This window comes from Choloepus didactylus, chromosome 8, assembly GCF_015220235.1.
Source record: "Choloepus didactylus isolate mChoDid1 chromosome 8, mChoDid1.pri, whole genome shotgun sequence".
NCBI lineage: Eukaryota > Metazoa > Chordata > Mammalia > Pilosa > Megalonychidae > Choloepus > Choloepus didactylus.
Genome location: NC_051314.1, coordinates 60,214,985 through 60,232,438, shown reverse-complemented (window position 1 = coordinate 60,232,438; position 17,454 = coordinate 60,214,985). Strand labels below are relative to the sequence as shown.

Sequence of the window (17,454 nt, the reverse complement as noted above, 5' to 3'; positions counted from 1 at the left end):
TTATATATATATATATATATATATATATATATTTCCACAATAAAAATTAAAACAAAAAACAAAAAACAAAAAAAACACACAGGAGAATCAGCAACAGTTTTATATGGGAAAATACTTTGTAATTATTAATAGTATCAAAAAAGGAAAGACACATGCTTTTTTAATGCAATTTTATTGAGATATATTCACATATCATATAATCCATCCAAAGTATATAATCAATGGCTTACAGTGTCATCATATAGTTGTGTATTCATCACTGCAATCAATTTTTGAACATTTTCAGTAATCCAAAAAAAAGCAATAAAAATAAAAATAAAAGTAAAAAAGAACACAAAAACAACCATGCCCCTCATCTCCCCATATTATTCATTTACTTTTGTCCCCATTTTTCTACCCATCTGTCCATACACTGGATAAAGGGAGTGTCAGTCATAAGTTTTCACAATCACATGGTCACATGATAAAAGCTGTACAATTATCCAATCATCACTGAGAATCAGGGCTACTGCATCACAATTCAACAGTTTTAGCTACTTCCTTCTAGCTATTTTAAGACCCTAGACACTGAAAAGGAATATCAGTTTAATGCATAAGAATAACCTCCAGAATGACCTCTCAACTCTATTTGAAATCTCTTAGCCACTGAAACTTTATTTTGTTACTTTTCCCCTTTTGGTCAAGAAGGCATACTCAATTTCATGATGCCAGGGCCAGGCTCATCCCTGGGAGTCATGTCCCACATAGGGGGGAGGTACTGAGTTAATATGCAGAGTTGGCTTAGAGAGAAAGGCCACATCTGAGCAAAAATAAGGGGGTTATCTGGGGGTGATGCTTAGGCACAGTTATAAGTAGGCTTAGTTTCACCACTGGAGAGATAAATTTCAAAAGGGCAAGCCTCTAAACTGAGGTCTTGGCTTATTAAATTGGGAGACCCTATTGCTTAAGAGAATAGCAGGAATTCCCCAGGTGAGATGGCTATACTAATAACAGACAAACTGATTTTAAGTCAAAAACTTAAAAAAAAAGACAAAGAAAGACACTACTGTATAATGCTAAAAGAGTCAATTCAAGAAGTTACAACAATTATAAACATATAAGAACCAAACAAAAGATCGCTAGCGATATATGAAGAACACATTGATAGAATCGAAGGGAGAAAAGGACAGTTCTACAATAATAGTTGGAGACTTCAACACTCCACATTCAATAGTGGATATAAAACCTTAACAGATGATTAATAAGGAAACAGAAAACATGAGCAACACTATAAACCAACTAGAACCTAACAGATATATGTAGAACACTTTACCCAATAACAGCAGAAAAAAAACACATCCTTCTCAAGTGCAGATGGAACATTCTCCAGGATAGACCATGTATTAGCCACAAAACAAGTCTCAATAAATTTTCAACTATTGAAAGTATGCGAAGTATCTTCTTTGACCGCAAGGGAATGAAGCTAGAAATAAACAATAGGAAGAAAATTGGCAAATTCACAAAAATAATGTGGAATTGCAAGGGACCTTCACTAGCCAAAACAATATTGAAAAAGAACAAATTTGGAGGACTGACACATTTTGATTTCAAAATTATCACTAAGCTACAGCAATCAAAACAAGGTGGTACTGGCATAAAGATAGACATAGAGACCGAAGGAATAGAAATGAAAATCCAGACATAAACCCTTATGTATGTGGCCAATTGATATTTTTAATTAAATTCAATTTTATTGAAGTATATTCACATAACATACAATCATCCATGGTGTACAATCAACTGTACACAGTACCATCAGATGGTTAAGCAATCATCACCCCAACCTATTTTTGAACATTTTCCTTACACCAGAAAGAATCAGAATAAGAATAAAAAATAAAAGTAAAAAAGAACACCCAAATCATTCCCTCATCCCACCCTATTTTTCATTTAGTTTTTTTGTCCCCATTTTTCTACTCACCCATCCATACACTGGATAAAGGGAGTGTGATCCACAAGGTTTTCACAATCACTCTGTTGCCTCTTGTAAGCTAAATTGTTATACAATTGTCTTCAAAAGTCAAGGCCACTCTCTCTCTGGCTAAGCCAACTTGAAAGGTGAAATCACTGCCCTCCCCCCTACGTGGGATCAGACACCCAGGGAAGTGAATCTCCCTGGCAACGTGGAATATGACTCCCGGGGAGGAATGTAGACCCGGCATCGTGGGATGGAGAACATCTTCTTGACCAAAAGGGGGATGTGAAAGGAAATGAAATAAGCTTCAGTGGCAGAGAGATTCCAAAACGAGCCAAGAGATCACTCTGGTGGGCAGTCTTACGCACACTTTAGACAACCTTTTTTAGGTTCTAAAGAATTGGGGTAGCTGGTGGTGGATACCTGAAACTATTAAACTACAACCCAGAACCCATGAATCTCGAAGACAGTTGTATAAAAATGTAGCTTATGAGGGGTGACAGTGGGATTGGGAATGCCATAAGGACCAAACTCCACTTTGTCTAGTTTATGGATGGATGTGTAGAAAAGTAGGGGAAGGAAACAAACAGACAAAGGTACCCAGTGTTCTTTTTTACTTCAATTGCTCTTTTTCACTCTAATTATTATTCTTGTTATTTTTGTGTGTGTGCTAATGAAGGTGTCAGGGATTGATTTAGGTGATGAATGTACAACTATGTAATGGTACTGTAAACAATCGAAAGTACAATTTGTTTTGTATGACTGCATGGTATGTGAATATATCTCAATAAAATGATGATTAAAAAAAAAAAAAAAAAAAAAAAAGTCAAGGCCACTGGGTTGGAGTTTGATAGTTTCAGGTATTTACAGCTATTCCAATACGTTAAAATCTAAAAAGGGTTATCTATATAGTGCGTAAGAGTGTCCACCAGAGTAACTTCTCAACTCCATTTGGTATCTCTCAGCCACTGAAACTTTATTTTGTTTCATTTCGCGTCCCTCTTTTGGTCAAAAAGATGTTCTTAATCCCATGATGCTGGGTCCAGATTCATCCCCAGGAGTCATATCCTGCATTGCCAGGGAGATTTACATCCCTAGGAGTCAGGTCCCATGTAGGGGAAAAGGCAGTGAGTTCACCTGCTGAGGTGGCTTAGCTAGAGAAAGAGGGTATGGCCAATTGATTTTTTACAAGGGTACTAAAACCAGTCAATAGGGAAAGAATATATCTTCAACAAATAGCGCTGAAACAACTGAATATCCACATACAAAAGACTGGAGTTGGGCCCCTACCTCAAACCATATACAAAAATTAATTCAAAATGGATCAATGACCTAAATATAAAAGCTATATATGAACTTTAAGTTATGAATGCCTTACCTAAAAACTCTTACAAATAAACAGAGTCAATCTTCATGACATTGCATTTGGCAATGGATTCTTATCTATGACACCAAATGCATGAGCAACAAAAGAAAAAAAACAGATGAATTGGACTTCATCAAAATTAAACATTTGTGTGCAAGAAAGTGAAAAGACAACCCACCTAATGGGAGACAAGATATCCAATAAGAGGCTAGTATTCAGAATACATAAAGAACTCTTAAAATTCAACAACAAAAGGGCAAACAACCAAATTTTTAAGATGGGCACAGGACACAAACAGACATTTCTCCATAGAAGACCCTTAAGCACATGAAAAGATGTTGTGCTGGTTTTAATCTATTATGTTCCTCACAAAAGCCATGTACTTTAATGCAGTCTTGTGGGGGCAGACTTATTAGTCTGTTGATTGGGGTGGTACCTTTTGATTAGGTTGTTTCTGTGGAGATGTGACCCACCCAACTGTAGGTGAGATCTTTGTTTAAATTATTTCTGTAGGGGTGTGGGCCTTGCCCATTCAAGGTGGGTATTAATCAGATCACTGGAGTCTTTTAAGAGAGCTCACAGAGAGCAGCAGCTCAGAGAAGCTGACACTTTGGAGAGAAACTAAGAGCTGACAGAGACCCAGATGCTTGGAGACGCTGGGAGATTCAGATAGAAGGACATTTGGAGATGCTAAACCAAGAAATGAAGCCCAGAATTTACCCCAGAGAAGCTAAGAGAAGATCCCACATGCTTAGAGAGAAACACCCTAGAGGAACAAACAAGGATGAACAGGAGCTGAGAGGGAGAAACTGAGAGGGAGAGAAGCCCAGAGACATTTTTGAGAAAGCCATTATGAAACCAGAAACTAGGAGCAAAGGACCAGCAGACACCAGCCACGTACCCTCCCAGCTGATAGAGATGTTCCAGACACCATTGTCCTTCCTTCAAGTGAAGGTATCTTCTTGTTGAAACCTTAGTTTGGACACTTCTATGGCCTTAGAACTGTGGCCTTAGAACTGTGCATTTGTAAACTAATAAACCCCCTTTATAAAAGCCCAATCCATTTCCGGTATTTTGCATAACAGCAGCTTTAGCAAACTGACTAAAGCATCATTAGTCATTAGGGAAATACAAATCAAAACCACAATCAGGTAACATGTTGTAACAGAACCACAGGGAGCCTTCCATGTGGATCTGGAACCCAATGATCTTAAAGTTCCATGGGCTACAAATGATGAGGAAAATGAGAGTTGGTCAGTAAAGGAAAAGAATTTCCAGAGCTGCAGACAAAAAAGGAGAGGACTATGTAAGTATGGGCAGCATGGTCACAGAGTCACTCTCATCTTTTGTGGGGCCTTTTAGAAACTAACTGGGTAGGTGGCTACCAGGACAAGGCGGCAAACCTTGTTAGTCGAGGCAGTGCAGTAAGAACTAGAAATTTGACATTTATGGTATTTATGTAAATGTTAGACATTTTCACTCATCATCAGATAAACCCAAGGGAAATTTTCATTTCATTTTCATTTCATATTCATTTAAATAGGGACTTTCTGATGCCAGAACCCTTGTGTATGTTGGACTTTTAGGTAAGGCATTGTGAGAGAGATTTAGGGGATGGGTGTATATTTTAGAGCTTCACAATACACTACAAACCTGAGCATATGGTCACGCTCATGCTGCAGTAGATGAAAATGATGCAGATAAGGACCAATTGGGAAAACAGTAGGAATTCAGAATATATTCTAGGCATGCATGCTTCCCTAGCATTGACTCAAACACAAAAAGAATGAGAAATTATTTCACAACAACATTTAAACACTGATCGTCTGTCACCCCAACCTAATAATACCTAACATCTGGTACTTACTAATATTGTGTAGTTTTAGACACATTACCTCATTTACTATAAAACATATTATTACATTTGTTATATGTACTATTATGGTTTATAATCTTCACTTTAAAATGAGGCAACTGAGGCTTAGAAAGATTAAATAACTTGCTCAAATTTACAGAGCTTGTAAATGGTGGCACCTGGTTTTGAACCTGACAATAGTCCATGTTCTTAACTACCACAGAATTCTGCTAAAGATTATCTAAACATATGACAGTTTCCCTCTTATTTCAAGTTTCTTTTCTTCCAGTGAGGAAAGAAAAACAGTCTTCAATCAAGGAGAAGAAAGTAAATTGCTGATAACTTAAAAACCTATATTAATGGATCAATGCTCTTTTGAGCTAACGCACCATAATACTATGTTTGGCATAGTTCTTATTAAGCATCTTCCTCAGGTGAGTAAAAGTTGCCCAATGCTGGGAGCTGACTGTGTATTTGTGTACATCACCTCATTTTCCCTCCAGTCTCCATCAGGGATTGGATCATTAATAAAATGAAAGAGCAGTACGGTCTGGCTCTGTGCCTATTGCTGCACAGGCCATTGAATCACTGTGAGATGCTCTTACTCTGTGCTCATTTAGTGCTCCTTTCAAACAATCACTGGTTTAGAGCTGCCTTAGGACATTTTGCACATTTGGGTCAGAAAATAGACACTGCTTCAGATTTGAACTAGGAAAAAAATAATTCATGTCTCCCTTGAACTTGGCATTTGCTTCAGTGCAAGTAGACATATTGATCTAGTTTTTGCTTTATTGTTGGTCCCTGTGACTGCAATTTTAATGGACATGAACATGTTAATAAATTGAAATTAAATGAGATTTGGTTATGAGTAAATTCTAGATAGACATTATGAGTAAAAAAATATTAAATGCTTGTGGTAATGTTTATAATATAAATTTGTTAGTTGCCTTTCCGTGGCAAATATCACAATAGTATGCACTTATAGTTACATTACATGGTACAATAGGCATTAGATAATTTGATCTTAAAATAATATTTTACCATTAAACCATTTTTTTCAAAGCTATTAAAATCCCTTATGTTGGGAAACATCAATGCTACTCTGTGTGTCAGAATTTCTAAGGGCTTTGAAGATTAAAATTGCACTCAAGGGACAAGTAGTATCTTTCACAATACCCCTTTAAAAGGGAAAATAGTTTTCTGTATCTTTTGAATTTAACATCATAAACAGCTTTTAAAAGAATTAACAATAAACTTCCCATAAAACATAACATCTATATTATCATTAATAGTAAAAGCAATGAATGAGCTTTTGATTTGTGAGCCCATCATCTCATAAAAAGTTTATTTTTAAAAAATATTTATAAACCAATCTCCCTTCTTCAGGCCTAGGCATGTCAGTCATAACAAACAAAATGTGAAAGATCCAAAAACTTTGGTTCTAGAAAGATTTTGTCCACATATAAAAAGAAAAAATAATATGTAGACAGCCATCCAAATACTCAGAAATTTTCTGTGATGGTTTGGCTTTGGTTTAGGGGGATAGAGAGGATTGGATTATTTTTCATCTTGATTTATTGAAGCCACTGCCTCCTACTTCCACTTGATTTTGAATGTGTAGGTGGCTCATGTTTACTATTACAAGATAGATGATAACCAATCCATGACCAGGGTCAGGAATCTGTGTCTATTCCTTAGTATACAACTTTCATGCTATCTAGCCTTGTGATCTCTTTAAAATGAAGACATTCATCTCATTCCTAAACTGAAGTAATACTAGGAAATCATACAGGAATATTTATCTACTTAGAAGGAGTTCAACACAAAAAGACACTGCAATTAGCATTGTCTCATGGAATACAAACTTATAGATTATGCTTAAATGAAAGCATGTCAGTCCTATCTCCGTTTCCTTGTAACCAATAAATGTAATCTGGATTGACAGAGTGGTGGAAAAGTCAATTTTACTCTTTGTGAACATGACAATGAGATGCAATTTCTTCATCAATGTAATTTAATTTAGCATAATTTTTGCCAAATATATTCTGAATTTGTTATTTATTCATTCATTGAACATTTATTGATGGTATACTAGGCAACAAGCACAGTTCTAGGGAATAAATATACAGAATCAAAAGCTACAATTCTATTATTGTCCCAAAAAACTTCAAAATGCAAGTTAAGTGCAATATCCAGGGCCCAAAGGGAAAACCTAGAAAAGCTACTTAGATCAGGCAAGGTGTCAAGAGAAGAGGTTCTCAAAGTAGGCAATACCTAAAGAAGATATTGAAGTTGGAGAGCATTCCATAGTAAAAGAAGCAGAATATTGATATTTAAGATAAATAGAGCATTATGTGAAAACGATGAGCAACACGGAAAACCGAAAGAAATTTGATCTTACTGTAGGATGAAAAGGTGCAAAGGAGGACATGATGGCAGGAAATAAGGATGAAGTTAGGAAAGACTTGATAGAGAAAGGCTTTGACATGCTAATGAGTTCAGGTTTTGTTTTCAGGGAAATGGAGATAGCTGTATTGAAGAATTTTAAGAAGAGAGACTATGATCTGTTTTTTTTTTTTTTTTTTGAGTTTTACCTCTGACATCATTATGAAGGATAGATTTGCTAGGAGGTTGTTGTAAAATACTATATAAAAAATAAGGGGCTGTCCCAAGGCAGTGACATGGGCATGAAGACTGGAGAAGTCTTGGTGAGGACAGGGTTATAGATTGGATGAAAACACAAAGGAGGAGTCCAGAATGAGTTATTAGTTTCAGTGTTGGGTGGTTGTGGGGGATGCTGGCACCAATTTATAATGACAAATACTACAGAAGTAAGTACAATCATGATGGGAAATCTGTGTCTAAATAGTAGAATTTAATTTAAGATGTTTGTGGAATATCTAAGTTGAATGAACCTTGCAAATATAAGACAGCAGTTCAGGACAGATATCTGATAGAAATATGGACTTAGGAGTATGTGATATTTAGATCTGAATATAATCATCCAAGGAGATTGTGTAGAAAGAAAAGAAAAGAAAAAAAGGCCAAGAACCCATAAACTCTAGAAAGGAAGACCTCAGAGTAGAAACTGAGGAGGTACTGGAGAGATAGGAGGGAAGATAGGAATTAATAGCTGTCTGTGGAAATCAAGTGAGGAGAGTTTTCAAAAGTCAGAAACAAATCAAATTAGAGAAAGACTATTAATAACCATTGGCAAGAAGATACCTGGTCATTTTAACTATGTTAACAATAGGATGATAGGATGAAGACTGGAGGAGGTACAGAAGTAGATGAAAAACAAAGAGGAGACTGCATTGGGTTAATGTATCCCAGAATTTTTACAAGATGCCAGGCAGGTGTAGGCTCCAATAGAATATGTGATCTCCAGATACATATTCTTATGCCTCTTAAGTGCCAAGAGAAGTAGCTAGTTTTGTTTTAGTGCCTTAAACTCTCTGTGTATAAATTAGCTGTGTGACTCCTTTCACCATCACTATAGCCATACCTACGGAAATAAGGCATTTTACTAAGAAGTGAAAATGTAGCCAACCAACAAGACATTTGGGTTGGACAACATCTGCCAATCACTTTGAAGGATCTGTCACTAAGTTCATCAATAATTCTGGTATCATGCAGTTCATCCTTGTTGCCCTTAATTCACAATGGTAACAAAGTCTGTAAGAGAGAGTAGGTCTCCTTGGCATATAAAGTTTTGGGGGAGCAACTTGAGTTTTGAACAGATGAGCTTTGTTGAAGTCCCTTCTGGAAGGAGCTGAGTTGATTAGGTATGTTTTACATAGTGGTCAAGAAGAAATCAAGTGCAAAAAGAAGAAAACAGAAATACCACTGTGTTGTGTTTATTTATTCAACATGTTTCCTTAATCTTTAGTAGCCAACTTTTTGTTGGGCACTGCTTCTTAAGGCTATGCAGTACTGTTCTAGATGTGCCATAGATACAGCAGTAAAGAAAATGGACAAAAATCTTTGCCCTTAAGGAGCTTACATTTATTGCGGAGAAAGAAAACACAATACACAAAATGAATTAGTAAAATATATAGTATGTTAGATGATGGAAGACCTATGAAAATAAAATAAAGTGAGGAAGGGCAACTGGAGCTTTTAGGGGGAGGGTGAATATTATATAGGATGGCCATCAAAGGCCTCACTGAGAAAGTAACATTTGAATAAAGACCTAAAATTACTGAGGGATTAGCCATTGAGACACGTGGGGGAAAAGTATTTCAGGTAAAGCAAAAAGCATCTGCAAACATATGGAGTGGAAGAATGAATGGCATCTTTTAGGAATAGAAGATCAGTGTGGCTGGAGAGAGGTAATAAAGAGGAGAGTAGAGAGAGATGAGACCAGAGAAGTAATGGAAAAAGGGAATCAAACAAAGATTAGGCCATGGTAAGGACTGTGTTGAGAGTTGTTGAATAGGAAAAACTGACCCAGGAGTTCTAAGGGACCATTCATTGAGTATAACCCCCTATAAATCTTAAAGAATGAAAATGTATCATTTTCCTATCAATTTACCTTTACTTTTGAGGACAGTGTTTCTGCAAATGACCTCCTAGATCCTCTTGGCCCCATCATAGGAACCCTTCCTTCTTGAAGATTAGGGAAACTGACTATGCACTTCTCTGATAGTAAAGAGGCAGCTTCAGGGGTTACATACAATGCAGTTTTCATGTCACTTAGAAAGGGGGACCTTAAGTACAAAGTGGAAATTTGAAAGAACCTTTTCTAGTGCCTGAGGAGAGAGCAATGGGTTGAAATCAGTTTCTGCATTTTCTTAGCAAAGCACTCACTAGGAAAAATAAAGCTTGCACATGAGAATTTTTTAAACATCCCCTGTCTTCACTCTCTTGTAACTAAAATACTACCCTATAAATAATATCTCCTTAAACAGAATATGTTTCTTTGGGCAACGAAAGAGAAGAAAGACTGAGGAAAATAAACTATATGTGGATCTTCCACACATTTTTTTTTTTTTTTTACCATCTGTATTCTTGTGGCAGCTTTTAGTTGCCTTCTTGGATATTTCTGAAGTGGTCTTTTCAACTGGAGTTTATCTATTACATTGGTTACAGAGGGAATAAGGAATGGGGACAGTTATATAAAAAGGATTTGGCATCAATAACCCCATGGTACTCTCACCTCTTAGAAAAAAATGTGTGATTTTAAACAGTAGTCAGTCACAGGTTTGGACACCTGGATTTTCATCCTGACTATGCAGCTAACTGGCACTATTTCGGATATTAGTTTTCTCACTTGTAAAATAAGAGGTTGGATGGACAATAACCATAACTTTTCTTGTTAAGGAGATCTATGAAAATCAGCTGCCATGGATAGAATTAAATTCAGCTTCTCTAACAAGCTTCATGCTCAACAATTCTTTAGGGTTACCTTACCCAGAAATGCCAATTATATAGCAGAGTACCCCACTTCCACTTTTTGTTTACATAGACATTACAAATTAGACCACAGTACTTTTCCTTATTGAGTTAGATGTCAGGGTTAGAATCTTTTTTTTGGCGCATTGTCTCAGGCAACCATGACCAAATAATTGGAGATGGCACTCAAGTTGAAAACAATTTGCTACTCTATCATTGGGGCACAGCAATATTGAAGGCAACAGCTCCTAGTACAACTAAGAAGGGCAATCACATCCTGTCAGCCAATTTCTCCTATCCCTAAAGTCTTCTAACATGTCATCAGTTCCACCAGCATAAAACAATTGTTAGTACCCTGGGCATAACCAAAATTGGTCAATTAGCTTTTCAGTTAGAGACCCAAGTGTATAGCATTTATTCCCCCTTCTTTATAGAACCTGCCTTTGTCTTTAGAAAAGAGCCTTCCATAAAAGAAACAAACTCTGACATTCAACAAGTAGAGAAATCAGTGGATTTCATGTCTTCCTGATCTTTGTCTTCTTATGCACTCATTTTCTTATTGCCCAAATCCACAGAAGGTTAGATCAAGAAATCTGTGTTTATTTCAGTTCTGATGAAAAGCCCGAACAATGTTATTGGTAACTGTGATAAATTTTAATCTGACAACAGCTTGTGACCCACAAGTTACTGTTTAAAATTAAAATGCATTTGAAATGAAACTGGCAAGGCAACCACAATATTAAATTTGCAATCTGCTTTGATAAAACACCTATCTAAAGCACTATATAAAATATGAATACAATTAACTTCTAAAATCATCTTGCAATTGAAATCTGAAAAATAGCCCTTCAGTGCATTGCCATATGAAATTCAAATTGGTAAAATAATCCTTTTTTTTTTTTTTTTTCCAAATTTAAGAAGGCAAAGTTGAGATGGATTGACTTGGCTTTGGTAAAACACCCTTTGGCAGAGCTCCAGGTATAATCTAGGGCTTCAGAATTTTAGGTTTCCCCTTTGAACAAAAATCCTCTAATTTCCTCACTCATACTACATGCTTATCTACAGTAATTTAGCACTGTATTCAACATGCTTAGTTTTAAGTTTATTATTTTTAACTATAATTACTCAAGATATATTAAATGTGATGTTCAAGATACAATGAGTTTTAAAAAAATGTTCATCTATTAGCTTTGAAAAATAACCACTCTAATAATTTTGGTGGAATAGCTAAATCATTCATAAACTTGATAAAAATTGAGGAATTTTTTTGTAATGGATGTTTGAATAAGTGCTATCATTGAATAATTATGTTAATAAAAATTAACTCAACCTGTTTATGTTCCTCTGATTTTTCAACATTGAAGTATCACCTATGGTAATAAAAGGATTTATTATAGTTGTTTGCAAATAGTTTAATGACCAAGTCATAGCTGTTTTCTGGTTTTCAAGAGGTACCAAAGAACTATAGAAAACCCCACAATATAGCATCATAATTATAACAATTAACATGTGAACTTAATTATAGCCTTACTTGCTCAGAAGATTCATAATACATTAAAATAGCATTAACAAGAAAGTACCATATTTCACTCCATTTACTGCAAACATGGAAAAAAAATCACCTATTCCTTTAAAAAGATTAACACAAAAATTACACAACCATTATTTTCATTCATTGCTTCTGAAACATAGTATACACTCAATAAATGATAGTTGCTTGAATGAATGGATATGTTTGATTGGATGACAAGCAAACTCAGGGATGCCTAATCTTTGATTGTAAGGAAGAAAATGCCTACTGCAGGAAGACTGTTGTCGCAGTAGGGTTCCTAAAATCTCTTCCATGTTCTATTTGGCTCGTGTGTGTGTAAAACTGATAAAGGATTCAGTCCAGCGAGTTCTTGCATTATGCAGAGGTGCTCTGCATCCAAAAAGCAGGGTCTATATGACATTGCATGTAAAATTCCCCGGGTACTTCCTAAGGTTTGCTTCCATACGAAGCCTGACATTGGTTCTGGAATTGAATATGTTCATTTTTGGAGCAATCTCACTATCACTCTTCGTTAAACCTTATCAAACGTGTCCCAGGGACAGTGCCTACCCCAGGGTTGTCAGCTTTGAACTGTGATAGGATTTTTGTCTAGTGCCAGCGGACGCTGACCATGGTGCTGAAAGAAAAAAGGGTCTTATTTGAAACCTTACCTCCCTCTTGCTAATTTAAAAAATTCGAATGACAAGAGCAGGAGCCAAAGGAGCCTGGAGCAGAATCATTTAATGTGGACTATGCATTTTGGTCTTTGGGAAGGAGATGTGGGCCATTAGGTTATAACCAAGGCATCCCTGTGAGTGTTCGCTAAACCAAGAGACCTTATGGATGTAACCGCTGCAGTAGAAAAGGCTACATCCAGCAGGATGTCTTGTCTCTTTCCTGAAAAATTGGTAGTCAAGTGCATAGCCTAGAAACAGGAGCAAGGAGTATAGATGGAGGGGAGGGGAGGAGGAAGCAAACCTGTATTCACATTGAAATGTACATTATTATTCCTACAAGGCAAGGAAAAATCAAGAACTGATTTTAACTCAAGTTTTCAGCCTCAGTCTTCCAACAGGTGCAACCCCTCCCTGCCAGGTACTTTCCTGACTTGCCTTTCTAAGGCTTTCTTTGCAATGCAGGCTCTTCCTAGAGTCCTTAAGCATGTGCAGTTTCCCGTCTCATCCACAGCTCCAGCTCTACGCCCAGCAACCCCTTACCTGCAGCGTGAAGATTAAGAAGCAGGCACAGCGCAGGGAAGCCGTTTGCTCTCCGCATAGTGTTTACACCGAAAGGTGGAGAAAGAACTCCGCCGCGACCCCACTTCAGGCAAAGTGCGATTAGAAGGAGCCACCACCAATCTCTGGACTCCGGGATTCGTTCGCGGGTCCTTAGCTGGGGCTTGCAGAGCGGTCTGTGGCGCCGACAGATACAAGCACTAGATTCACCTCTCTATGAGAAAGGGAGAGGAAGAAGAGTAGGAAGAGGCTGGGGACGGGGGCGGGAACGGGATGGGTGCCGAGGTGCTCAGAGATGTATAATGCTTAGTCTCCTGGAAGCCCTGCAGAAGCGGAGGAGCCGGCGGGGTGGACTCGGGCGGCGTTTCCTCGCCAGCTCCAGAGCCCCGCAGCGCGGCGGCCAGTGCAGTGAGAACAGCAGCCCAGACGCGCGGAAGCTACTGAGCATGCCCAGCGCCGATCCTCACGCGGCACCGGAGTTTCAAAGTGAAATTCCACTTTCCCGGGTCTTAGCGGCGGCTGGGAGGGGAATAAGCTCAACCAAAGGGTACTGCTTGGTAAGGTGACTGGGGATAGTCTGTCAGAAATCCGTGCGGGAGAGGTAGGAGGTAAGAGAAGGGGGCCAGATGGTAACAGAACCAGAGAACCAGAACTGAGAGCCAAAGAAAGTGTCTACCTCTACAACGCAACCAACTCCTTCTCCAAATCTTGGTTTACAAGAGGACGGAACTCAATGCTGGGAGTTCACATTTTCTGGGCTTCAAATTTACCAGCTTCTCAGCACTCACCTACAGGAATATAGACTGCGAGCTTATCGGGGTGGGTGTCTTCGCCTGTTGAGCATCCTGGGCTGCCTTCCAGGCGTCCCCAACGCAGCCTGCTCTAAGTAATCTGTAACCCCCCCCCCAGTGTATGCTGGGGCTGCTTTCTTCCTAACAGCTTTCCCTTTTTTGTTTCTTTTTCTCCTCGTTGCAATTCAGTCCCAGCATTTCAAGTTTCTCCTGACTCAAGACAAAGTCTATGATCATAATGGCAAAAAGAAGTGAGGCCATAATTTTAGACTAGTCGAATATATCCATGTAATTGAAGCAAAAAAGAGCACTGTGATGATTAGGTTCATGTGTCAACTTGGCCAGGTGATGGTGCCCAGTTGTCTGGTCAAGCAAGCTCTGGCCTAACTGTTACTGCAAGGACATTTGTGGCTGGTTAATAAACCAGAAGGCTGGTTTATTAAATCATCAGTCAGTTGATCACATCTGTGGCTTATTACATGTACAGTCAACTAAGGGAGTGTCTTCCTCACTGAGAGAACTCAATCAGCTTGATTTAATCCAATCAGTTGGAAACTTTTAAGGAAGAAGAATTTTCACTTCTTGAGCCAGCCGGTCTCTCCTAGGGAGTTCATTGAAGATCGTGATCGGAATTGCCAGCTCACGGCCTGCTCTATGGGAATTTGGATTCGTGCATCTCCACAGTTACATGAGACACTTCTATAAATCTCATATTTACAGATATCTCCTGTTGGTTCTGTTTCCCTAGAAAACCCTAACACAGGCATCTTTTTGTTTTATGGAAATATGGAGCTCTCTAGTCTTCATTTTACTTGGTAGGATGAAAGATAATAGAATCAAATCCCTTAACGGGCTCCTCTGGTCCAGCTCTGTTTCTCTAGGGAGGCCTCTACAGTCTGTTTCCTATGGGTGTTGCTGCCCCCCACTCCCCATCTTATGTCTAAGTCTTTGGAGTGTGGAAATCCTTGTTAGTCTAGTTGAGTGGCTACTTACTCCCAGAGTCAAGAAGTCCTTCAGCTAGTCCTCCCTCCTTTAACTATTCAAGGAACATTGAACTTTCATGGACTCTGTTGGCCTGCCCCAGTTGCCTCCACACACAATTTACAATGGTCTAACCCTGGTTCACTTTGTCCAGAAAACGCTAGGCCTATTCCAAATCACTGTGATGTTTTTCTTCCACACATGAATGAATATACCTCATTTGCTTAGCATAATTTCATATTATTCTTTTAGTTCCTGTATCTGTGGTTTGTCTTATACCACAGATGAAGGCTCCATAAGAACTTCTGCATCACTTAAATTGAAGAAAGCCATTCTAGGCAAATAATAGGTACTAATAAGTGTTCATTGAATTGAACTGCATATCTAATTGAATGCTTTCTTCCTCCTTCCTCTGTGAATTAGGACAACTAATGGGAAATATGCTACCTACCAGAGCTTAAATTAGGCCGGATATCTTGAGATCTAAATGCCCAGGAAGTATCATGTTCTTTTATATATTTTTTTCATCTCCAGCTCTGAGAGACAAAGCCAGAAATTGCACCCCAACAGGTGGGATAAAGGGATAATGTGATATATTTTAAAACCTTGAACAGTCTTATAGGATGAAAATAGAGATATATGGAGCCTCACTCTCCCCATTCCTCCACTTTCTCATGTGGGTTTGGCAGGCACCATTTCTATGACACTATCATTTCACCCAAACCTACTCTAGACTGCAAGCTCCTCCACTACTCCAGATTCTACGTTCCCTGGTCTCCTTTGCCCATAGCATATGTCACTTTCTAACATATTGAAAGAATTGATTATTAAATCTGTCTTTTATTGTCTGCCTCCCCACCCCTCAATGTAATACAACCTTCACAAGGGCAGAAATCTTTGACAATTTTATTCACTGATGTATCTGAACTGCTTAGAACAGAGCCTCACACAAAATAGGTGAAAAATGAATAAATTAAAATCAATTGCTTAATAAACAAAATTCAATATTAACAATTAGCCTGACTCTTTGGAATTCTTACTGAATAGAACTTTGAGATCATTTATTTAGCTGTGTTTAAATTTTAAAGGAGTAACTCTTGTCATCTAACATTTGGTACTAGAGCTACTAAAGGACTGGAGGTAGTATCCTTCCTGTATATTCTCTCTCCCTTAAAGAACTAATCCCCAAACTTACAATGATCTCCATAAGAAGAAAATGTACTCACAGTAGTGAAACAATAGAAGTAGCAAGGCTCTGGACCCCTTGATTTCCCACAGGTAATTCCAACATTTATTCAGGGTGCCATTTAAAGTTTCAATTAATATAATTGGTTGTGACTTTGCCAACAAGCGGTCTGTTACCTATGTATTTTGCCTGGGGATGTGGGTAGCTGAATTATTAAACTGCATGAAAATCCTCTTAAACAGCAAAATTTTCCTATTTCCAATTTGACTAGATACGCTACTAGAATAGTTCAGCATGGTAAAAATAACCTTGAGTGAACTCTAATTTTGGTGACTGGGCATTCATTATTAATTTACTTGAAGAAGATAAAGGAGGAAGTAAAATTCTTATTCTTTGGTGAGTCAATCTAATATAACACCTTTAGTGGATGTGATTCCATGACATATGAAATTGAGCAGCAACAAGAGAATTAGTCTAATCTTTAGAAAAAGTAAATTCTGAACTATTTCAGAAATATGTTCTCTGAGTCTATAGTTGTTGCTTTTCTTTAACTCTCTGATTTAATGCTGGGGAAAATGATTTGGAGTTTTTAGAAACAGAAGATTGGTTAAAACACTGTACTGGGGTTTAGAAAAGCTAGTTCCACTTCAGGGAAGCATGAAAATTAGTATGAGAGAAGCAGTTAAGTATGAGAAAATTAGTACTGGCCTACAGAGCTGTGTCTTAAAGGAAATCATTTACATTTTAAAAGATAAATAGAAAATTAGTATTTTGGGGACTTATCCTCCCCAGCAGATGCATAATCTCTGCTTCTCATGACATGAGGTTCAGGGAGAATTTATAGAGGAGAAAAGCCTTTTAGAGCCTGTCCTCAAAACAAATTTAAGTGTTATGAGTCTCCACATTAACTCATCTAGAAAACAGATGAAAATCATTCATGTCTGCCATCTTTCATTAGGGCACTTTAAATAGAGAAGTTGGATCTATTCACTGTTAGAGTTTCTGATTTAAATTATTTAGGTTATTATACTCAAATAAAAAAATAGCTACATTAGTTGTTTTCTATGTGCTCTATTCTAAGTATATGGATTTCCTATTTGAACTTTATAATATTCCAACAAAGAGGCAACATTATGCCTCATTTTAGAGATGAGACAATTG

The 17,454-nt window shown here is 37.6% G+C and overlaps 1 protein-coding gene across 1 annotated transcript in view; it reads right to left on the bottom strand.

Moving 5' to 3' along the window:
- PTPRR (protein tyrosine phosphatase receptor type R) overlaps window positions 1-13,645 on the bottom strand; it is a 289,941-nt gene extending 276,296 nt beyond the window's left edge. The window contains exon 1 of the mRNA XM_037847618.1: window positions 13,318-13,645. Within this exon, the coding sequence (XP_037703546.1) occupies window positions 13,318-13,375 (58 nt within the window). The 5' untranslated portion in view covers window positions 13,376-13,645. The remainder of the gene's footprint in view (window positions 1-13,317) is intronic.
- Between the last annotated feature and the right edge of the window lie 3,809 nt (window positions 13,646-17,454).